Genomic DNA, 22,628 nt, shown 5'->3' on the forward strand with positions numbered 1-22,628 from the left:
TATATTGCCTGGTTTGTTTATTTGATTGTTGATTATGGCTTGTAGAGATCTTATTGCTTGTGTGTATTGCCCAGTAGATGGGAGGATTGCCTCAATAAGTATTTGTGATAATACTTACGCATCTCAATTGTTGTTTGTGGTGTGCAGGTAAAGGCAAAGTGTGATCGTGGAATCAAAGGCAATGAAGAGGAGGATGTTCTAGGGACTCGATTGATTGTTTACCTTGCATTGTTAGGTTGCTAGAGTTGAGTCTTAGAGCATTGTTAGGATTGCTGGCTATTTGATTTATGCTATTTGGAATCAATACTGGATATTATTTTATTGGTTAATGGTTATTAGTTTTATTGGATATTTATTGGTATGTTATTCTGCTGTTGGTTGTGAATGTGGTTAGGTGGCTAATGGATATGGGACCACTAGTTGTAGTTATTTATTATATTATATATTTTTTTTTTTTTTTTAAAAAGGTCGTTTCAAAAAATTAAAATAAATTTATGTGCTCTTGCAATCTGAAAGAAAAATTCTCTGATTCAAAGGTAACGATGGATGGGATGAATTTTACATGTCTTTGACCATTTTACATATCCATAACAAACCCTAGACTTTTGTACATAGATGGTTTATTTGACTTCAAATTGGTAACCATAATTTAGGAAAAGAATTAGGAAGAATGTGATATTCTTTTTCATTTTTCAAAATTTTTACTATTTAAAAGTAATAACTTTTCCATCTCACTCCTCATAAAATAGCAAATGTTCTTCTCCAAAATTGATGACGAACAAATGGAACAAAAAAAAATAGCAAATATCAATCTTAAGGTTTTATTTGAAATGTATCAATCGTAAAATATTTTTATATAGTAATTAAACTAAAAATTATTTAAATTACTCTTAAAATTTCATTCTATGTTAATATTAAATTATTATTTAACATGACATCTATAAATTTAATTCACAAATTTTATTTTAAAATCAAATGTAAAATCTACACATTGAAAGTAGTATTAGTATTTTCATTGAAATTTGATTTATTTAATATTTAATATATTTTAAAAGATATTGTTATTGGTTTGTTACCATTTATTTTTTATTTTTTTCTACATATTTTCCTTCTATTTCTTAAAAATTGTTTATTCTGTTCCGCACTGTTCTTTTAAAATATTTTCGATTTATATTAAAATATGTTAACTTTTTTACTTCAAGATTACTACACCAACTAAAAAGAATTTCAACATAACACCCCAACTAAAACTTTTTTCATTATAACACACAAACTTATAAAATTTAAAAATTTAACCTCATGCCTTAACGGAAAGTTAAGGTCATTACTTTTTTTTTGTCAACAACGTCATTACTTCTCTTATATTTAATAAAATTATTTGATTTTTTTAATAAAATTACTAAATTTCTGAACAATAAAAATAAAATCTTACTTTGTTTTTAAAATTAGAAAAACAAAAATATAATCCTTTTTTTTTTTTTAAATTACAAAAAAAAAATTTAAGTTCCAAAATAAAATTTCTGTTAATTATTAAAAAATTATATCAAATTATTATTATAGTGCAAAATTAAGGAATATAAGATAAAATATGAATATTATATATCAAACTATATCTCTTGATACAAATTTATTTTGTAAAAAAAAAAAAGAAAAGCTTTGAGAGGTTAATATATGTTTTGAAAACTTTTGGAACAACAACTATTGTTGTAACTTGGAAGTATGCAAGTTTTTTTTTTTTTTTGTTATCAAAAACTATATTATATTCCTTTTTGATGTGTGTGGTTGGCAACTCTGAGGCTCAGCCTTTTTCATCTTTGTCTCTTCTCATATTTTCTCTTCTCTTCTTTTGCTTTGCTCCACTTAAAAAATAAAAAAAATAAAAAAAATAAAAATAGTGTTTAGTTGGAGGCAGAAGATGGAGAGAAACTAAGATTTGAGAATATTGAATCGTGTTATTGGTGAAGAATCTCAGTTACAGTTTCTGTATCTTCCTTAACATGGCATCAATAGCAGGAGGATCATTTGGAGTCCCCAGCACTCGTATCTCCATAACCACCCCAACTCTGTCTTCCTCTTCTTTGTTTCCACCACTAACACTGGTTTGTAATGTCTTCACAAATTCTATGGAGCTTGTATCTCATTTGTATTCACAGTACAGTATGATTCAAGTTTTTTCTTGTCTCTTTTGCAGCAATCAAGTAATAAAAAGGACAACCAATTGCGGTGTGCTGTGCAAGAATCTTCAACTACTTCTACTGGTAAATATTGGATTGCGTAAAACAGAATGTTTGGTTCAAAAATACAAGAGAGTAACTTTCTTGTTTCTCTTTCCTAGTTGCAACTGAAAAGAAAGACAAAGAAAAAGAAGAGACAGCAGTGGCGGTTCCGGCAAAGAAACCTAAACCCGCAGCTGCGAAACCGCTGAGACAGATGATGGAAGAAGACGTGATTCCTCCTTTAATAGCCATTCTTGAAGCTCAAGATGATATCTCCGAGTTAGATTTATCTTTTCAAGAAGATGCTAAGGTTTCTTGATTCTAACTTCTAACACAATTATCATCATCATCATTAACTAACTTGTGTTTGTTACTGAGCCAGCTAGAAGGTTTTTTCTTGAAGAAAGGTATTCCATATTCCTTTTGGGCCTTCTTCCCCACTGGAAACCTCACAGGTGATTATTTCTGATGTTGTTCGTTTCTTAAGACAATTATTGTAGCAAATTTCAATGCAACATTATGTCTTTGGTTTGTTGGTTAAAACAGGAGCAAAAGGATTTTCAATTTCATCACACGGGTCAGGTCCAAGCACCGTGGAACCTTTTCTGGTCGACGAGAGGAAACCTACTGCAAACCACGTTGTGTTTTGGGTCGAGAAGCGCCTCGCTGCACAAGGGATCATTCCCGTTTGGAACGAATGAGGTTTTTTATTCACTTGTAACTACATTACATTGCAAATATTTGTATACCAAAAATTGAAGAAAACATTAAACCCCTATCTCTCTCTCAAAACTTGATTAGGAAACACACTTCGTTTATGCTAATTCATTTTCAGTTGAGACTATTCTCTTCCTCGCCTTCTCAGCCTGCAAATATTTAGATTCAAACCATTAGGACCAAAAAGAAACTGAAGTAAAGCTGAAATGGCTAATCTTATATACAAAGTTTCTTACCTGTTCCTTCCAGTTAATGGTAGCTGTGACAATAGCCAATACAGTGGCTTGCACAGTGGATCCAACCACAACACCGCACCACAGTCCTTTACCGTTAAGATCATGCCTGAAAGCTAAGTAAACTCCAACAGGAGCTCCTACGAGATAATAAGAGAAAATATTGTTCCAAGCTCCAATGTGTTGCCAACCACTACCCCTAGCAACACCATTAAGAACTGCAGTGAAGCCGTCGAGGATAAAGGAGAGACAGAGCAAAGGAGATAAGTCAGCCACATAGTCCACAACTTCTTTGCTATTGCTGAATGCGTAGCCTATGATGTTCCTGAAGGTGAAAAGAAGTATGCTAAAGAAAGCTGACTCTACCAGCCAGAGACAAAGCCCTGCCAATACTGAAACCCTAGCAACTTGAGGATTCCCAGCTCCCAAATTGTTTGAGACCCGTGTGCTGCAAGAAACAAATCACTAATGTTTAGGACATGTATACAGAGGAATTTTAAGATGTTTTATATTAAAGACTGAGATCATACCTCACAGCTGCCGCAACTCCGGATGAAATCACATAGTGCAAAGTTTCTGTTGTAAGACTGAGAAGAATTAAGGAAATTAGGACTACTACTTTTCAATAAAGAGAAAACAAAAAGGATACACAAAAGCATTACTTACCATATGGAGAGAACAGAGGTTTCGAGTTTTGGGTTAGAGAGAAGACCTGAGCAGAGTATTAGTAGCTCAAATAGCCACCATTCTAAGCTATTAGAAGAAGATAGAGAAAATGCAAATGAGGTAAGAAGAAGGCATTAGTGTATGTAACTTTAATAATAAACACAACTTATAATGACTTACCAAATCATTGCAGCTGATGGGACTCCGTATTGGAAGAACTGCTTAACACAAGACACAAAATCTTCAGACACAAATCCGCGAGTCTTCTCACAAGAGCTGGAGAATCTCACATAACATGAGAGTATCACAGCGTAAAACCAGAAAGACACACTAGTAGCCATGGCAGGTCCATTGCTTCCCAGAACAAACACCAAAACGAAAACCCAACAAACCAAAACGTGGAATAAAAGGGTGGTCACAGCAGTGTAGAGCAGAGGGAGAACCAACCCTTGTGTCAGTAGAAACCGAGTCAGTGGTATAACAATCGCTTGGGCGAACAAAACCGGTATGAGCCAAAAGGCGTAGGAGCCAGCGATTTTTGATATGTCAGGGTCTTGTCCGAGAGAAATCAAGATCTTTTCGATGTAAAACCAAATAATTGATATGATGAAACAAATTGGTATGTTGGAAGCAATTGCAGAGTATGTGTAAGTTCCGATTTTTTCGTATTGCTTGGCTCCATAAGCTTGGCCACAAAGAGTTTCTAGTGCACCCACTAATCCATACTGAACACATAATTAAACTGTTTTCAGTACTTGAGAGAGAGAGTTGATTGGTCACAAACTCAAAATTGCAAGAGGTAAGAGTCATAACATAATTACCATAATGCTGAAACCGGTTACGTTTGTGAAAGAGGTGGCAAGAGCGACGCCGGAGAGCTGAAGCTCGCCGTTGTGACCAGCGACCATGACTGAGATGACAGGTAACAAGTACTGAGAAATGGTCACGGTGGCCATAGGAGCGGCCAAGCGCGTCACTCTCTTCAGCTCGGCGGTGAGCTGACCACTTTGCCATGTGGATTTACAGGTGACCAGCTCGTCTCGCTCAAGAAATGGCTCTTCCATCGTCTTTCTTTTCTAATGTTGAAGGCTTTGCGGCTAATGGTTCTATCTTTTGTAGAGTATAGACCGACTCAATCTTTATAGACCATGACACGAATGTTGATGTCAGTGATTGACTTTTTTTGTATAGAATATACAGTATTCAATTTAGTTTACACGACTCTTTAGAACGACCAATAAAAGCAATTTGTTTTCCACGACAATCCTGATTTGAACTTTCATATCATTTTATGCTAAACCAAAAGAGTATATTATATTAAGTCGACATATTAAAGTATATTATTAAATTTTAGACATCAGAAATTTCCGTAATGACGTTGTATTGTTTTCTCTTTACTGTGTATAAAACGAAAAGGTTTTCTCTTTAATGGTGGACATTAAGGTTCTTTACAAATTAAAATATGGGATAATTTCATAGGATAATTAATCTTTTCAATGTTTAATACACCCTGTTTGACCAAAAAGAATATTTAATATACCGTATCTATACTATTTTTTTATTTAATTATTTTAAAACATAAAGTCGAGGTGTAATTTTTTTATATCTAAAATATTTTAATTTGATTGGTGTACTACCGAATTCTCAGCTGAACTAAACATATATGTGGTGCTGAAAAAACAGTTGAACAAGGCTGTATTCAGCTAAATTTAATAANTACCTAGCAGCCAGCAAATCCAATATATGTTACAAAATTATCAATATAAATACATATTCAAGATGACATCATGACATTAGTTTTTCTTTTAATAGTGTTCATTTATATATTAAATCATTTACATCAAGAACATATTTGAAGAGTAATCTATCATGTTTTGTACCATCCGAGTTTGAACATTCAATCTTCATTTAATTATTTTTGTTGATTTCAAAGTTTATATATTCCTAAAGTGTTTTAATTTCTAATATAATTTTAAAGGTTAAATAAGTGTTAAGTCAAGACTTCTAAATTCTTTAGTTAATGAGTGGTTGGAAAAAAAGAGAGTGAATGATAGATATATAGGAGTGGTGAATCATGTTGGAATGACTTGTTTGCACTCATGTTTGTTGACAAAGTTACGAGATTGGTACAATCTTTGGTGAACCACAGGCCTCAAATCTCAATCTTAAGTTAAGCGACCAAGTTCAAAAAAAAAAATAATCTTCTTTTCCACATTTGTCTCTTGTCTTAGTTCATCTATCTCAAAATGAATTAGGAAACACATGACCGTCTTTTGCAATATGTAGTTACAACATTCTAACATGGCCTACCCATATGCATATAATATGGCCTACAAAAATATACATATGTGTTTGGTGCATACAAAACAGTTTAGAGGGCTATGAGCTAGAAACACCCTTCCTTTAAGCCAATCCATTTTCAGCTGAGACTATTCTCTTTCTAGCCTTCTCAGCCTACAAATCATAGATTTCAATTACTTCAATGCATTAAAGAAAAATAAGTAAAAGAATGTATAAGTGTAATGAGCTGAAATGGCTAATCTTCTATTCTAAGTGTTTTTTACCTGTTCCTTCCAGTTTATGGAAGCTGTGACGATAGTCAGTATAATGGCTTGCACAGCGGATCCTACCACAACACCACACCAAAGTCCTTTTCCGTTTAACTCACGACTGAAACCTAAGTAAATTCCAACCGGAGCTCCTACGAGGTAATAAGCTACCACGTTGTTCAAAGCTCCAATGTGTTGCCAGCCACTTCCCCTAGCAACCCCATTGAGAACGGCAGTGAAGCTGTCGAGGATGAAGGAAAGACAGAGCAAAGGAGATAGTTCAGCCACATAGTCCACAACTTCTTTGCTGTTGCTGAATGCGTAGCCTATGATGTTCCGGCAGGTAAAGAGAAGTGTGGTAAAGAAAGCTGACTCTACTAGCCAGAGACAAAGCCCTGCCAATACTGAAACCCTAGCAACTTGAGGAATCCCAGCTCCCAATTTGTTTGATACGCGTGTGCTGCAAGAATTCAAATGATTAATGTTCAGGATGAAACTGTTGAACATGTTTATGTTTGAAAATTGAGATCATACCTCACAGCCGCCGCGATTCCAGCTGGAATGACATAGTGCAAACTTGCTGTTGTAAGACTTACATGAAAGAAATAGGATTCATTAGTTTTTTAACAGAGAGAATATAATAAAGATGAAACGAAGTCATTCTGTATATATGATACTTACCAAATTGAAAGGACAGAGGTCTCGAGTTTCGGGTTCGGTAGAAGACCTGAACAGAGTATGAGCAGCTCAAACAGCCACCATTCTAGGCTATTAAAGGAAAACAAAGAAAATGCAAACTAAATAAGAAGAAGCATTAGTGTATGTAACTTGACCAACAAGAAACTTAAAAAGTGACTTACCAAGTCATTGCAGCTGATGGGACTCCGTATTGGAAGAACTGCTTGACACAAGACACAAAATCTTCAGACATAAATCCGCGAGTCTTCTTGCAAGAGCTGGAGAATCTCACATAACATGAGAGCATCACAGCGTAAAACCAGAAAGACACACCAATAGCCATGGCAGCTCCATTACTTTCCAGACCAAACCCGAAAACCAAAGCCCAGCAAACCGGGATGTGGAACAAAAGGGTGGTCAGGGTAGTGTAGAGCAGCGGAAGAACCAACCCTTGTGCCAGCAGAAAGCGTGTCAGTGGTATGACAATCGCGTGGGCGAATAAAGCCGGTATGAGCCACAAGGCGTAGGAGCCAGCGACTCTGGATATGTCAGGGTCTTGTCCGAGAGAGATTAAAAGCTTTTCGATGTAAATCCATAGAACTGATATGAGGACACAAATAGGGATGTTGGAAGCGATTGCAGCGTATGTGTAGGTTCCAATTTTTTCGTATTGTTTTGCTCCATAAGCTTGGCCACAAAGAGTTTCTAGTGCACCCACTAACCCAAACTGCAAAAACAGAGTTGAAGTGTTATCAAGATTTGAGAGTCAACTTGATAATATTGAACTAAAGAGGAGAGAGTAGTCATTACCATAATGCTAAAACCGGAGACATTTGTGAAGGAGGTTGCAAGAGCCACGCCGGAAAGCTGGAGCTCGCCGTTGTGACCAGCGACCATGACTGAGATGACAGGTAACAAGTACTGAGAAATGGTCACGGCGGCCATAGGAGCGGCCAAGCGGCTCACTTTCTTCAGCTCGAAGAAGGGCTGACCACTTTGCCATGTGGTTTTACCGGGGACCAGCTGCTCGTCTTGCGGAAGAAATGGCTCTTCCATTGTCGTCTTCTTGGTCTTGAAAAATTTGCCTTTCATTTCTGATGATATACTCTTATCTTTTTATAGACAGATGACGAAACCAATGTCAACAACGTAGACTATACTTTTTGGAAATTGTGGGAATAGAATATTAAATTTATACGACTCTTTAGCTCCACCAGTAGAAGCATTTTATCTTTTCCACGAAGATTCTCAAAAAGTATACTATTATTAGATTTTACATGTTAAAGACTTAAAGTAAACATCAAAGTTTTCTGCAATGACGTTGTATAGTTTCTCTTTAATAATTGTCCTTTTTTCTTATAAGTTCTATAAAAATGACAAAATCTTCCATCAACTTCACCTGTAACGTATGGCAGTTTTACTTTTAGTCTACCGTAGTGGATAAACCAATTAATTAAGCTTTTATCCAATCAGTTAACTGTAAGATACTTGGGAGTCACGTCTATATAATAAATAAGTATGTCTTTCAGACTTTGACTCACAGGCTTTTTATTTAGTCTACGTTATTACAACCAAAAAATAAGTTTACTCCACATTAAAACCATTTCAAAACTATAAACCTGCGAAACAAGTCCCAAGAATCGTTCGAGAAGAAACAAGTCCGCCATTGAAAATAAATTTGTGTTTATTAAATTAAATAAAGTTAGGATTGAACAAAATAACTAGAATCGGAACACTGAACCAATAAAACCATGCCGAACCAAATTTGATAGCTAAAAATATCAGCTTGTATCCTTTATACAAATAGTTTTTTTTTTGTCAAAATTCAAAGGATACCCAAGATATCTTAAAACAGAATGATAGACTGAAATACCTAGAAATAGTAACCACAATTATAAATATGAGCCCAAACATTAGTTATGTTTAGACTAAAAATAATCAAAATTATCTCAATAACTAAAATATCCAAATGTTGCTAGTTACATTTTGACAAAATTAATCTTTTTTTTTTTTGCAAATCTACAACAAATTTCATTAAAATCGAATATATTTTTTTAATGCATATTTCAGACTGTTTGACTATTTTGGATTGCTCGGATAAAATAATCTGCTCCAGACTAAACTCTTTAAAATTTAGATTTTAGTTCAGTTTTTTATTTAAATATATGAACCGATCCAAATCGAGAGACAAGCTAAACTGAACTCGAATCTAAAATATATAATGGATCCTAGAATTCTTTAGTCGAACTATGCAAGTAGAACCGACCCAAACCAAATAAAATACTTTAACGTTTGTGCTCGTGAAATTATTCGTGAATCCGCTTATTATAATGGTATGCAATGTAAGAGCATGGGCATCGGTTAGAGACAATTTTTGATCCCTCAAATTAAATAGTATTATTTTGAAAGTTTCTTATTTTTAGCATAAGCATTGGTGTCTATTTGTATTTGGTCCTTCATAAGCTTTTTATACACTAAAATAGATTTCCAAAATTTATCAACATGTAGAAGGTTTTGCTTACACACAACTCAGAAGAGCTTTGTTAGTAGAAGAAAAGATAAATTCAAGATTCGTATTTACAGGCAGTGATCATCATCATCATCACCTGTCACAAGAGAGACCATTAAACCGAGCTGGAGAGTCGACGCATGAAAACCGAGCTGGACTTAGACGCGCATGGAACTCTTCTTGATCATTCTTATGGCTAATTGAGAGGTTACGTTGCTTCTTCCTTCTCTGTACCTCGTCCTTCACTCTCTGCATCAAAAAGAAAGGATGAATCCTCATTGCAAACACAAACACACAAGCCTGTCATGACTTCATCGAAGATGAGAAGAACACCGTTGTCCTTTGTCAGCTGGCTGATAAACTCCGGTGTAGGAGAGATGAATCCAGAGTTACCAACAACAGGTTCAAGAATAACCGCAGAGATCTCGCCTTTATGAGCAGCAAATAGCTTCTCAACAGCTTCAAGATCGTTGTACGGAGCCGATATAACCATCTCAGCTAAAACATTCTCTAAGAGACAAGGAGCACCAAAGCTTGTTCCTTTCTTCATCGTCTCAGCTAAAGCCGCGAGTACCTCATCATCAGCATGACCAATAATAGCTGGTCCCCAAGATCCAACGTAGTCAATGTACTCGTTTCCATCAATGTCCCACATCTTACTTCCTTTAATTTGTTTGATCCTCGCTGGTCCAGCTGATTTCAAAACCGAGCTCAGAGCCTACATAATAAATCCTACAATGAGAACAGAGCCTCATGGAGTCTTACAACGATCAAGGATCAAAATCTAGCTTTGTAACAGGGAATAGCTAATAAAATCACAAACTGACCAGTCTCCATAGCGTTAATCCGGAAATAAATCGAAATAGGCATCGGACATCTAGTGTTCTTCAGTATATAACAGAAAGAGCCATCACTAAAAACCGCAGCATTCAAAGCAGCGTAGTAATTATCATCACTAGGCACAACTCTTCCCAAATACTTCTTAATCAAATCAGGATACTCCCTAATAGCTTCAGAGATAGAACAGAAGATGACACCAGACTTCTCAAGAGTCTTCCTATGAGTAGTAGCTATTGAAACACTATCGAGAACAGCATCAACAGCAACGTTAGCTAAACGTTTCTGCTCAGTTAAAGGAACACCTAACTTATCGAAATACTCAAGAAGCTGAGGGTCAGCTTCATCTAAACTATTCAAAGTTGGTTTCTTTTTAGGAGCAGAGTAATAACACATATCTTGGAAGTTAATCGAAGGATACCTGTTGAAGCTTATCGGCTGAGCTTGATGATTCGGTAGCTTCGATGGTGGGACGAGAGTCGATTCCGACATCGGCTCTGATTTTGAAGAGTGGTCTTGTTGGATTTAGGGATTTGGGAGATGGGAATTTGAAAGATTCGGGTTTTGGGTGGAACTCTTTTGGTGATTTTGAGGAATCTGAAGTGGGTTGTGGTGAGAAGCCGGAGACACCGTTTGCGAGAAGAGACGCCATCGCCTTTGTCGTCTCCGTCGAGAGAAAAGAAGGAAGTTGAAGAAATTTTGTCTGGAGAAATTATTTTCGACAACCAATCAGACAACACCACGTGGCGAAAAAGACGGATGAAAAACGTCCCCAAATAAGAACCGTTTTTTCGTTATTGGGCTTTTAAGAATTAAATTTAAATTAAAAAAAAACCGGGGACAGCCCGAATCAACGTCGTTGCCCATGGTCTAAGTAACTCGATCCGATAAATTGATCAACAATTATAATGAAAATAAATCAAATATATTGAATAATGATCATATAACATACCATAAAAAGAAAAGAAAAAAAAAACTGGGTATTAAATATCATTACTTGTGAACTCACCCAGCAATATGAATATCCCTAACGAGTGGTCAAAAGACAATTTGGTTCGAATTTTTTTTTTAAAGTGATAGCATCAAAGCATCAATTTGAAACACAGATGATGGACGTCGTGGTCAGTAGCAGTCGTCCAATATCATCATTTTGGAATACATAACTACAAACAAGAACATTGGAAATAAACAAAATACTTGGGGATCAAGTTCCGAATATCAATGAATAAAAAACAAAGGCAAACTGATCAATAAAACTTGGGAATCAAGTTCCAATCATCAGAGATTAATTAAGACAAAACTGTTGTAACAAAAACAATTTTTTCAGTTTTTTTTTTTCATACTAGACGGTCACAAACGTGCCGCCAAAGTAGATAAATGAGCAAGGTAGCAAATTCGCTTGACTTGGTTGAAAACATTGGGTACTAAGCTTACTAGCTAGTGGTTGGCAAATCCAATATATTACAGTATTGTATAAAACATTGAGAATTCATCTCTTGTGTCCCTATACCAGAAATTCATTTCTGCATTTCCCCCACTTATTCTCACTACCCTTTTTAATGAAAGGACGAAACTACCCCTCTAACAATTTTTAAAGAATATTGAACATCTTAGTCGTACATACCGGACTTCTAGTTGTACCAGTTGCACCTCGCATAGTTGTACCATATATCTCCTATTTGTACCAGTTGCACCTCGCATAGTTGTACCATATATCCCCTAGTTGTACTAGTTGCACCCTAGTTGTACCAGTTGTACCCCGCATAATGGGATTCGAACCCTGGGCGCACGTGCGTATGGAACTTGCAACCACTGAGCTACTGTGTTTTTCGTTGAACAATTACTGATTTAATTATATTTAACCTAAAACAATCTTCATTAAGAGTAATATTGTCCTTTTACCATTGAGGGAATTTTGAGAAATTGTTTTGATAGAAATGGTGTTATGAGATTTTCGTTCAGACATGACAATACAGGTGCTCTGCACACAATGACTATTCCCAATATACCCATCATGGGACGAATCAAACCAAGTTTCTAACCGACGAAAGGACACCAATTTCTAACCACGCAGTGTTTTTCGGTTAAGAAGCGTGCTGCACCTTTGTTTAACAATTTTATTCTTCGAATGAAAGTCAGACTTTATTTACATTTTACGTGACCTTTTAATTTAAACCATAAGAAGAAACACAGAGCATTTCGAGCGAATAAGAGCATGTTTTAGTTTAACTGCGCGATCCAAACCAAAGATTCCGCCCATCCTTTGGGTTATAGGAGTATATAGCAGATTCGGAACTGTTCTATCTAATTATCTATCGCCTATTTGTAGGAGGGACAAGAGACTTGGGGGATCAGACCTAGAAAAATATTTTACCGAAGTCAAAAAATAACTAAAAAAATTAATAATTTAGAAAAGATAAAAAAACTAAAAACACACTATCTTTGTTTTATTTAAAAGAACCACAGATTAGGTTCAATAATTTTAGGAGATGCAAACAAAAAAGCTAAAAAGCATAAGAGAAGTATAGTCTAAACACAAAAGAGAAAATATAAACTTTAGGGGGTGGTCAACTGACCCCCTTTGAGTCTTAGTAGGTCCGCCCCATTTTCCGTCTGGTATGAGGTTTTATTCACTTGCAACTATTACATCGTCTCTCTCTAAATGGATTAAGAAATAGAGAATGACCCATGACCGTCTTTTAGCATTGGCAATTGGAATATCTCTGTTCCATTTACGAAAAGACATTACTTAATAAAACTTGGAATATATACTTTTACAAAAAAATTAGTAACACATCAGATATAACATTAACAAAGTTTTGCAACCTTTGTTTTGAGAGTGTATGCTGTAAAAGAACTGAGCAATGACACTTACAAATATTATGAGATATCTCTCAGAAACACCCTTTTCTTTAAGCCAATTCATTTTCAGTTGAGGTTATTCTCTTCCTTGCCTTCTCAGCCTGCAAATCACAGCATTAGCCAGAATATATAAGTGTAACAAAAATACTGAAATGGCTAATCTTCTATTCGAAGCTCTAACCTGTTTCTTCCAGTTCATGGAAGCTGTCACGATAGCCAATATAATGGCTTGCACAGCGGATCCTACCACAACACCACACCAAAGTCCTTTTCCGTTTAACTCACGACTGAAACCTAAGTAAACTCCAACCGGAGCTCCTACGAGATAATAAGCCACCACGTTGATCAAAGCTCCAATGTGTTGCCAGCCACTTCCCCTAGCAACCCCATTGAGAATTGCAGTGAAGCCGTCGAGGATGAAGGAGAGACATAGCAAAGGAGATATGTCCGCCATATAGTCAACAACTTCTTCGCTGTTGCTGAATGCGTAGCCTACGATGTTCCGGCATGTAAAGAGAAGTGTGCTAAAGAAAGCTGACTCTACTAGCCAGAGACAAAGCCCTGCCATTACTGAAACCCTAGCAACTTGAGGATTCCCAGCTCCCAATTTGTTTGACACGCGTGTGCTGCAAGAAACCAAATGACTAATGTTGTAAAAGATACTGTTGAAGAGATGTTTTGGTTTGAAAATTGAGATCATGTTTACCTCACAGCTGCCGCGATCCCAGCAGGAATCACATAGTGCAAAGTTCCTGTTGTAAGACTGACATGAAAGAAACATGATTAAATTCGTTTTGGTAGAGAGACACTTAGGGTAAAAGAAGCATATGATACTCACCAAATCGAAAGAACAGAGGTCTCGAGTTTTGGGTTTGGGAGAAGACCTGAGCAGAGTATGAGCAGCTCAAACAGCCACCATTCTAGGCTATTAAAAGAAGACAGAAAATACAAACGAGATAAGAAGAAGCATTAGTAAGCGGGATAAGAGGAAGCATTTGGTGCAAGTAACTTGACTAACAAGAATTATGAAAATGATTTACTCACCAAATCAATCCTGCTGAAGGGACTCCGTATTCGAAGTACTGCTTGATACAAGACAGAAAATCTTCGGACACAAATCCGCGAGTCACCTCGCAAGAGCTGGAGAATCTCACGTAAAATGCAACTACCACAACGTAAAACCAGAAAGAAACACTAATAGCCATGGCAGCTCCATTGCTTCCAAGACCAACTACGAAAACCAAAGTCCAGCAAACCAGGATGTGGAACAAAAGGGTGGTTACGGCAGAGTAGAGCATAGGAAGAACCAACCCTTGTGCCAGAAGAAACCGAGTCAGTGGTAAGACAACAGCGTGGGCGAACAAAGCCGGTATGAGCCAAAAGGCATAGGAGCCAGCCACTCTAGCGATGTCAGGGTCTTGTCCGAGAGAGATCAAGAGCTTTTCGATGTACATCCAGAGAATGGATATGAGGAAACAAATTGGTATGTTGGAAACAATTGAAGAGTATGTGTAGGTTCCGATTTTTTCGTATTGCTTGGCTCCATAAGCTTGTCCACAAAGAGTTTCTAGTGCACCCACTAATCCATACTGAACAAATAAATTAAAGTGTTTTCAATACTTGAGAGAGAATTGATTGGATTCTTGAATTGGAAGAGGTAAGAGAGTCATATAATAATTACCATAATACTAAAGCCAGTGACGTTTGTGAAGGAGGTTGCAAGAGCGACGCCGGAGAGCTGGAGTTCGCCGTAGTGACCAGCGACCATGACTGAGATGACAGGCAACAAGTACTGAGCAATGGTCACGGTGGCCATAGGAGCGGCCAAGCGGCTCACTTTCTTCAGCTCGACAGTGACCTGACCACTTTGCCATGTGGCCTTACAAGAAACTAACTGCTCCTCTCTCGGAAGAAGTGGCTCTTCCATTGTCGTCTTCTTAATTCTAGAAGGATTTGCCTTTGATTTCAGATCATATTCAAGAAACCAATATGATTAAAGTCAATGCAGACTTTTTTTTGTTTTGTATACTGTGCGAACAGAATATTGAATTTACACGACTCTTGCACGACCACGTCAACCAGTACGGACTAGGGAGGCATTCTTGAATTTCTATGTTTAACGTTTCCGAAGCTGTGGTATACAAACTTTGAATGTCCACCAAATATTAATTATTGATGTTACATGTTTGCTTCTTTTTTTTTACAATATTAATTATTAACTTNTTTTTTTTTTTTTTTTTTTTTTTTTTTTTTTTTTTTTTTTTTTTTTTTTTTTTTTTTTAAACTTCCACTTTACATGTTTGTATAAAAATGTATATATATATATATATATATATATATATATATATATATATGTATGTATAGAAATTACACTTAATACATTACATAAGACAAAAAAAAAATGATTGTTGTTACCTTTTCAACTCCAAGTGTATTAATTATTGATGTTAAAATGTGCCAAGATAATAAAACTTATGAGACTTATATAGAAAAATCCATATAACAAATCTTAAGGGGGTGGTATTGGTTTGAGATTTATGAAGATTTTTGAAGAGTTCAACAAAATCATTAAAAATGAATAAGTGAAAGATTGTTAAAGATTGCTAGAGAGTTTTGTTGATTAGTTTTCTAAAATCTTGTAAAGTCCTCCAAACAATCTTTGTATTTTTATGATACTTTCCATGACTTTATTTTGTAAAGAAAGTGTATAAAATCATGAACCAATAACATAATAATTGAACTCATTAACAATCCTAGATTCTTTTGTTTTAATTGAATAACACAAAACTTTTAATGACTTTATAAAAGTCTGAATCCAATAACCCAGATTTGTTAAGATTTTAAATGACTTTTTACAAATCACAAACTAATAACACTAAACTTTAACAGAGTTTAACAAAATCTTGATCTAATAACAACAGATTCTACATAACATTTAAAATCTTTAAAACTCTTTTCAAATCTTAAACCAATAACCCCCACTAAATCTTTCTATAGAATCCAACATAACATATACAGTATAAGATGATATTGATTGAAACATTTATTGCATATGTTAGTAGACTTTTTATTACTCCACTAGATTAGGACCCGCGGTACACCGCAGAGCAAAATTATTTATAACTAAAATATTTAAATTATAAATTGTATTTATTGGTTAAATATGTTATAATTATATAATAATTATTAAATAAATCATATAATACCGCAATATAATTTACTTTTTACATAATATTTCTTTAATCAATTTAATTAGATATGTCTATTCTCTGATAGCGACGGTGTTAACAAAATAATGAAATGATGTTTTACCCGTGTAACACCGAATTAATGATATTTTTTAATTTATATAAATATCGATAAAACTCGTCCGCTATATAACCTCGTCCCGAGATATTTTAACTCACACTGTATCATCGTAGTTTTTAATATTTATTGCGTATATACGCTATAATATTTTTCATATTTAACTTTTTAAAAGTTTTAAATATTTTTCATATTTAACCTTTTAAAAATCTTTAAAATAGAGAACCGGAATAAACCAAATAAAAGTTTTTAAAGTTTGAATGTCTGATAAATCAAGCTTTCTACTCATTTGTATTCGGAATCATTTTGGTCTCTTTTATAGTTGACTCTGAAACATTGTCCAATTTTTTTAGACGATGTGGGATATTGTACTCGTATTTTTTTATTCATCTATTGAGTAATATATGTCCGTTTAAAAAAATTTGTATTACATCATATGTAGAAAAAAATCACAATTTTTATTAACTAAATGGATTATAGAATAATTCAAGATAATTTAAATATAAATTCAAATTAAAATGAAAGAGAATTATATATTTATGTTTAAATGAGGTAGAAAGATTTTCTTATTTTTTAAAATCTTACCTATAATTAACTTTAAAATTTTGGTAACTAATATTAAAGTCGATGCATTAAATTTAAAAACTTTCCAAAAAGTATTTTTGAGCAAAAACTGCTGCAAAAATACTAGTATAGATTGAGGATATATTATTGAGTACTACTATTGTTTATCCTCAATTAATTCTTAATTATTTTTTGCATTTTCAGGTGTGGCCATTTAGAGACTTGCATAGTATTCCATTACTCATACCAATTGGGAAACAAAATGCTTGCTTCTTGGATCCAATCACTGACTAGTACTAAAAACACAAAAAATATCTTATCTTTGAAAACTTTAATCGGGAAAATAAATTATAAGAGAAATACCCTAAAATAGAATAGTGAACATATTTTATTAAGAAATTAATTAAATTACTAATTCAATTTTAAATATCAATCATTTATACAATTAAATGATAAATTTAATTTAAAATATGTGAAAACAATGACACAAATTTCTAAGGTCTATCGGACATTCGAATTTGGTAGTCGTGAGGACGTTATCACTTTTAAAACTAAACGAAACTAAACTAGTATCTTGTATCCGTTACGTTTACAAACTATGCAATTATAACGATGACGTGAAGAAGAGGATATTAAAAAACTCCTACATTGTCACTCCAATGTTCTCTAGTGAGTAGTGATATAATTGTCCCATAATTTGAAGAAAACAAAATCTATGTCACTCTGACTCTGTGACTTGTCTCAAAAATGGAAATAAAGAACTCTTCAAGCAAGTCCACTGCCAAACGAAGAAGTCCTTACAACTATTCTCTTCCTTGCTTGGGCAGCCTACAAATTCACGATGGCAGCAATCAACTTCAGTAGAGAAAACAAAGAATCATCAAGTGTAAAAAAGAAGTAAAGAGATTGTAATTACTAACCTGCTCATTCCAACTCATACACGCAGTGACTATAGCTAGTATGATTCCTTGCGCCGTAGACCCAACAACCACACCAATCCATAGTCCTTTACCATTCATGTGACACCAAAATCCTAAGAAAAGTCCAACCGGAGCTCCTAGGACATAGTAAGCCACCACATTTGCCCAAGCTCCAAAATGTTGCCATCCACTTCCCCTAGCGACCCCTATTTTTCAAAAAATAAAGCCAAAGGCATATCAAACATATTCAAAGTCACGAGATCCATTTTTATTTCATTTGCTAGTTGATGGTTTCATCTAATTACCACCAAGCACTGCAGAGAACCCATCGACTAAAAATGAGAGACAAAGCAAAGGAGATAGCTCTGTGACATAGTCCACAACCTCTTTACTGTTGCTGAAGGCGTAACCGAAGATGTTCCTGCAAGTGAAGAGAAGTGTGCTACAAATGGTAGCCTCAAGGAACCAAAGGAAAATACCGGCAAACACTGCTAGCCTAGCAACCTCAGGATTCCCCGCTCCCAATTCGTTTGAAATCCGTGTGCTGCCAAAGTAAACAAGTGTAACTAATCTGAAAATTCCCAACAAACTTTGAAATGGTTTATATCGTCATCATACCTTCCAGCAGCCCCAATCCCCATTGGAATGACATAGTGGAGAGATCCTGTTGTAAGACTGTTATGAGCACACAATCAAAATGAGATTATGAAAATGAAGAGTAAATATTGGTTCATCTAAATTTTAAAAAACTAAAGTCAAATTTGTTTAAAGATGAAGAGTAATATTTACTCATTAGACCAATCTTTTATTCTTAACCTTTTATACTCGACACAGTCCTCATGAATATATAAGTAGTAAGACACATATTTAAAGGGATATATAGATTACCAAATCGAAAGAACAGAGGTCTCGAGTTTCGGGTTAGGGAGGAGCCCTGAGGACAATATAAGGAACTCAAACAAGGACCATTCTATGCTGCATATAGAAAAGAGAAAAAAAAAAGAAACAATCAAAATCAAGCTAGAGGAAGAAAGAGAATCCACCAATGAAATGTTTTTACCAAGTCATTGCTGCTGACGGTATCCCATACTGAAAAAACTGCTTGACGCTCGACACAAAATCATCAGATACAAAACCACGAGTCTTCTCGCAAGAGCTTGAAAATCTCACATACAAAGCGAGAATCAACACGTTGAACCAGTAAGACAAACTAATAGCCAAGGCAGCTCCATTGCTTCCAAGACCAAACGTGTAGACCAGAGTCAAACAAACAGGAATATGGAACAAAAGTGTTGTTATGGCACAGTAGAGAAGAGGAAGAACCAAACCCTGAGTCTGAAGAAACCTAGTCAGAGGTTGTTGCACCGCTTGAGAGAACAATGCCGGTATAAGACAAACCGCGTAGGAACCAGCTACCTTAGAGATGTCAGGATCTTGTCCGATTGAAACCAAGAGTTTGTCCATGTAAAACCAGAGAACCGATATGAGTAGACAAATAGGTACGTTCGAAGCTATTGCAGAGTAAGTATAAGTTCCGAGTTTAGCGTATTGTCTTGCTCCATAAGCTTGACCACATAGAGTTTCAAGTGCACCCACCAAACCATACTGCAGAAAAAAAAAGATTTCAAGGCTTTGAGATTAGATCGGATCTTTGAAACAGAGGAGGATAGATAACTACTAACTATTTTACCATGATGCTGAAGCCGGAGACGTTTGCGAAAGAAGTGGCTAGAGCGACACCGGAGAGCTGGAGTTCGCCGCGGTGGCCAGCGACCATGACTGAGATGACGGGGCAATAAGTACTGAGCAACGGTCACGGTGGCCATAGGCGCCGCCATGAGGCTGACGTTCTTTAGCTCCGCCGTGAAATCCTTCCTCCATGTCTGCGTCGTCGACTTAGGACTTCCGGTGATTGTCTGATCGTTTCCCCGTAAAAGTGGATCTTCCATTATCTTCTTGGAGATTCTTTAGTTCTTGTCGACGACCGTAACTTTACCTAGGAACTTGCGAGAAGATTATTATACACGACTTCAGAGAACAGACAAATCTTTATAAATATTTAAAAAACAGACAGACAAAACTAGTGGAGTTGTATTTTGTTGAAAAAAAGAAGTCAACTCTATGTGAGTACATCAGGGGACGTGTCTTGCTAGCTTGGGTTAGTAGGTGAATAAGTTTAATTAATTTAGTAGGTGAATAAGTTTTAAAGATCTGTAAATGAAAAGATAACGTTCTACTATTGGTGATTAGGTTTAAATTTTAGAAGATTTTGGAGTAATGTAGATACAAAGAATTTTGAGCTATAAAACGTTACTCCAAAATAGCATTCTACTATTGGATTAATGTAGATACAAAATCCAAAAGAAAAAAAAAATCAAAAAATGCATGCAGAAGAGAGCAAGAGATTAATGCCACAGTCACAGATTTACATATTTGTCACAAGAATATGCATGTCAGTGTTATATGGAGTATATCGTTGGTTTGCTAATGGTCTACCAATGGTCTTTTTTCGGCTTTGTTGTTACTATGACTATGAGTAATAGTATTATGTTACTAATAACTTTTTCATTTTTTTTTAATTACTGTTTCACCTTAGTTAGATCTAAATCATCGTTCACATGCATTGTCACATTTAAATATATATGATGTAATGTAAGTTAGGACAGATACATATATAAAAGTGATTGCATTTAATGATTATGTTGAGATATTAAGATTTCTGTTATAAAACATAACTCAAACATATAATTATTATATTATATTATATATGTATAGGTGTATATGTATGTATAACTATATACACTATAATAATAAAAAGAAAGGGACGAGAGGTAAGTGAAAGAAATTCTTCTCTCTACATGTTATTATTACATCTTCCTCTCTCTTTTCTTACTCAATTTCTACTTTCTTACTCAATTCCTATTTATAGTGGAATAAACAAGTTATAAGTCATACCACTTATTAACCTGGCAATGACACATGTAAAAGTGTGATGACATATGTTGATAGATTAATCACACTTGTTTTACAACACTCCCCCTTGATTATCCATCACCATTTACTTATTGTGTACTGCCTCGTTAAAAACCTTGTCATAGAAAAACCCAGTGGGATAAAAACCATGATAAGGGAAAAAGAGTGCAGCCACTCGAATCATCATATTCTCCCCCTGGAAGTATCATCTTCAAAATATGCATTTTGATCTCTGAAGATGCATTCTATATAAGGTAGTCGGAAGCACATTTGTAAATAACTCTGCTACATTGTTACTTGAGTTGATGGACTGGCTATCAACTTTCTTATTCTTCTCGAATTCTTGAGTGTAAGAGAGGAATATGTCTTGTCTTGTCGTTCTTGGTGTAGCTTCCTTTGATTTGGGAGACATATGCAACATAGTCTTCAAACAGAGTTGTTGTCTTTCTGTTGCTTCTTGTTAATGGGTCTCAACAAGTATTAACTAGTTGATGCTGATCGAACTATCAGTTCAAAGTTCTTCGCCAACATATTACGAGGCTCCCGTCTTCGGTGGGTAACTATTGGTTGACATTCGAGCATCATCTGAGCCATTATGGATTCTTGATATAGCATATGAAGCGTAATTATTTTGGCATGACTTGAATAAACGACGACCAAAGTCTATCACTGAAACGTCGTGAAGTCGTTGTTTTGCGATATATCTTTATATTGATCCGATATAAATCTTCCATCTGCAAAACCAACTAAACCAAACTTGGGGGTTCCAAAATATATTAAGCCCAAGTTAATCATACCTTTGCAATAGGAGATACGTTTTAACTCATACTCAAAATCTACTCATAGAGAATGAGTTTATGCTGCAAAGAGATTAGTAGAAAATGCTATGCACAATTCATAAGATACATAAATGCTCGTCATCATTTATACATGATATTATATGACTATATATATATATGACTTCTATTAGAATTGATTATTATAACATCTATTTCGGAAGATGTTTCCAAGATCTTTTCTTGCAAATAACCTCTAAAGGTTTTGATGATCATCAATGAGTTCTCGAGAACATAATTATGATATCATATATCTTTCGGGATAAGCTCTTCAAGCATCCTATGAGATGTATTTCAAGTCATCCATATAGCATCCATTTTGTTTGATAAGGTATTTTAACAAAACATGGTGCGACACACCATTTTGTTATATATAATTATACCCTTATGATGCTTGGACCAATAGTCCAAAAATTACTCGTCTTTCATACGAGTTTAATATAGACTTGATTACCTCTTTATTGGCTAATTTATATCTCTAGACGCTCACAGAGCGGAGATTTATGATCCTCATTAATCACATTACACAATATAATTTTATTGTCGACATGTATGTCTTTGGTTCCATATTTCCCGTAATGACATGGTTAACCGAGATCTCTTTAATCATTATATAAATGATCTTATTCAGGTACCTGATTTCGTTATTAACCATATCAATCGGTTTCTCTACTCCTCTTGAGAAGTATCTTGCTCCTCTTAAAGATTCTTTGTGCTCCTCTCTGGGAGTCTATTAGCTCTTCTTAAAGAGTCTATCTACTC

General features: G+C 35.1%; 6 protein-coding genes across 8 annotated transcripts; 1 reads left to right on the top strand and 5 right to left on the bottom strand.

The window, feature by feature from the left end:
* On the top strand, window positions 1,819-3,055 carry LOC104747095. The gene is made up of 5 exons (XM_010468666.2): window positions 1,819-2,099; window positions 2,192-2,258; window positions 2,336-2,526; window positions 2,599-2,671; window positions 2,763-3,055. Exons 1-5 carry the CDS (start codon window positions 1,998-2,000, stop codon window positions 2,915-2,917), a joined length of 588 nt encoding a protein of 195 aa, XP_010466968.1. The 5' UTR covers window positions 1,819-1,997; the 3' UTR covers window positions 2,918-3,055.
* LOC104747093 (protein DETOXIFICATION 1) lies at window positions 2,884-4,958 on the bottom strand. The gene is made up of 6 exons (XM_010468665.1): window positions 4,654-4,958; window positions 4,013-4,557; window positions 3,833-3,919; window positions 3,697-3,753; window positions 3,170-3,614; window positions 2,884-3,082 (listed from the first exon to the last, which is right to left on the bottom strand). The coding sequence occupies exons 1-6, from the start codon at window positions 4,894-4,896 to the stop codon at window positions 3,032-3,034; spliced, it is 1,428 nt and encodes a 475-aa protein (XP_010466967.1). The 5' UTR covers window positions 4,897-4,958; the 3' UTR covers window positions 2,884-3,031.
* LOC104747096 (protein DETOXIFICATION 3) lies at window positions 5,905-8,159 on the bottom strand. Its single transcript, XM_010468667.2, has 6 exons — window positions 7,870-8,159; window positions 7,242-7,786; window positions 7,063-7,149; window positions 6,916-6,972; window positions 6,397-6,841; window positions 5,905-6,286 (listed from the first exon to the last, which is right to left on the bottom strand). The coding sequence occupies exons 1-6, from the start codon at window positions 8,149-8,151 to the stop codon at window positions 6,236-6,238; spliced, it is 1,467 nt and encodes a 488-aa protein (XP_010466969.1). The 5' UTR covers window positions 8,152-8,159; the 3' UTR covers window positions 5,905-6,235.
* On the bottom strand, window positions 9,521-11,130 carry LOC104747097 (UPF0051 protein ABCI8, chloroplastic-like). Of its 3 annotated transcripts, XM_010468669.2 has the most exons (3): window positions 10,827-11,130; window positions 9,902-10,286; window positions 9,521-9,817 (listed from the first exon to the last, which is right to left on the bottom strand). In XM_010468669.2, the coding sequence occupies exons 1-3, from the start codon at window positions 11,055-11,057 to the stop codon at window positions 9,777-9,779; spliced, it is 657 nt and encodes a 218-aa protein (XP_010466971.1). In that variant the 5' UTR covers window positions 11,058-11,130; the 3' UTR covers window positions 9,521-9,776. The 3 variants fall into 3 exon arrangements, with proteins under 3 accessions (XP_010466971.1, XP_010466970.1, XP_019092067.1); XM_010468668.2 differs by having other exon boundaries at window positions 9,521-10,286; XM_019236522.1 differs by lacking the exon at window positions 9,521-9,817 and having other exon boundaries at window positions 10,081-10,286; window positions 10,396-11,028.
* On the bottom strand, window positions 12,832-15,352 carry LOC104747098 (protein DETOXIFICATION 2). Its single transcript, XM_010468672.2, has 7 exons — window positions 14,949-15,352; window positions 14,312-14,856; window positions 14,106-14,192; window positions 13,974-14,030; window positions 13,449-13,893; window positions 13,281-13,368; window positions 12,832-13,128 (listed from the first exon to the last, which is right to left on the bottom strand). The coding sequence occupies exons 1-6, from the start codon at window positions 15,192-15,194 to the stop codon at window positions 13,318-13,320; spliced, it is 1,431 nt and encodes a 476-aa protein (XP_010466974.1). The 5' UTR covers window positions 15,195-15,352; the 3' UTR covers window positions 12,832-13,128; window positions 13,281-13,317.
* LOC104747099 (protein DETOXIFICATION 6-like) lies at window positions 17,666-20,080 on the bottom strand. Its single transcript, XM_010468673.2, is given in 8 exon segments — window positions 17,666-17,965; window positions 18,058-18,263; window positions 18,363-18,601; window positions 18,676-18,732; window positions 18,946-19,032; window positions 19,118-19,662; window positions 19,748-19,849; window positions 19,851-20,080. Coding segments are annotated over 8 exon segments (1,455 nt in total). The 5' UTR covers window positions 20,007-20,080; the 3' UTR covers window positions 17,666-17,902.

The sequence above is a fragment of the Camelina sativa genome, chromosome 15 (assembly GCF_000633955.1).
Source record: "Camelina sativa cultivar DH55 chromosome 15, Cs, whole genome shotgun sequence".
NCBI classification, from domain to species: domain Eukaryota; kingdom Viridiplantae; phylum Streptophyta; class Magnoliopsida; order Brassicales; family Brassicaceae; genus Camelina; species Camelina sativa.

Excerpts from the sequence above, each read along its gene's own strand:
- LOC104747098 (XM_010468672.2), bottom strand. The coding sequence starts at position 15,194 with ATGGAAGAGCCACTTCTTCCGAGAGAGGAGCAGTTAGTTTCTTGTAAG. Across the intron at positions 14,193-14,311 it reads CCTTCAGCAGGATTGATTTG|CCTAGAATGGTGGCTGTTTG; the intron begins GTGAGTAAATCA and ends TTCTTTTAATAG. Across the intron at positions 14,031-14,105 it reads ACCTCTGTTCTTTCGATTTG|TCTTACAACAGGAACTTTGC; the intron begins GTGAGTATCATA and ends CTTTCATGTCAG.
- LOC104747097 (XM_010468668.2), bottom strand. The coding sequence starts at position 11,057 with ATGGCGTCTCTTCTCGCAAACGGTGTCTCCGGCTTCTCACCACAACCC. Across the intron at positions 10,287-10,826 it reads CAGCCGATAAGCTTCAACAG|GCTCTGAGCTCGGTTTTGAA; the intron begins GTATCCTTCGAT and ends TTTATTATGTAG.
- LOC104747095 (XM_010468666.2), top strand. The coding sequence starts at position 1,998 with ATGGCATCAATAGCAGGAGGATCATTTGGAGTCCCCAGCACTCGTATC. Across the intron at positions 2,527-2,598 it reads CTTTTCAAGAAGATGCTAAG|CTAGAAGGTTTTTTCTTGAA; the intron begins GTTTCTTGATTC and ends TTACTGAGCCAG. Across the intron at positions 2,672-2,762 it reads CCCCACTGGAAACCTCACAG|GAGCAAAAGGATTTTCAATT; the intron begins GTGATTATTTCT and ends TGGTTAAAACAG.
- LOC104747093 (XM_010468665.1), bottom strand. The coding sequence starts at position 4,896 with ATGGAAGAGCCATTTCTTGAGCGAGACGAGCTGGTCACCTGTAAATCC. Across the intron at positions 3,920-4,012 it reads CCATCAGCTGCAATGATTTG|CTTAGAATGGTGGCTATTTG; the intron begins GTAAGTCATTAT and ends TTCTTCTAATAG. Across the intron at positions 3,754-3,832 it reads ACCTCTGTTCTCTCCATATG|TCTTACAACAGAAACTTTGC; the intron begins GTAAGTAATGCT and ends AATTCTTCTCAG.
- LOC104747096 (XM_010468667.2), bottom strand. The coding sequence starts at position 8,151 with ATGAAAGGCAAATTTTTCAAGACCAAGAAGACGACAATGGAAGAGCCA. Across the intron at positions 7,150-7,241 it reads CCATCAGCTGCAATGACTTG|CCTAGAATGGTGGCTGTTTG; the intron begins GTAAGTCACTTT and ends TTCCTTTAATAG. Across the intron at positions 6,842-6,915 it reads GGAATCGCGGCGGCTGTGAG|CACACGCGTATCAAACAAAT; the intron begins GTATGATCTCAA and ends GAATTCTTGCAG.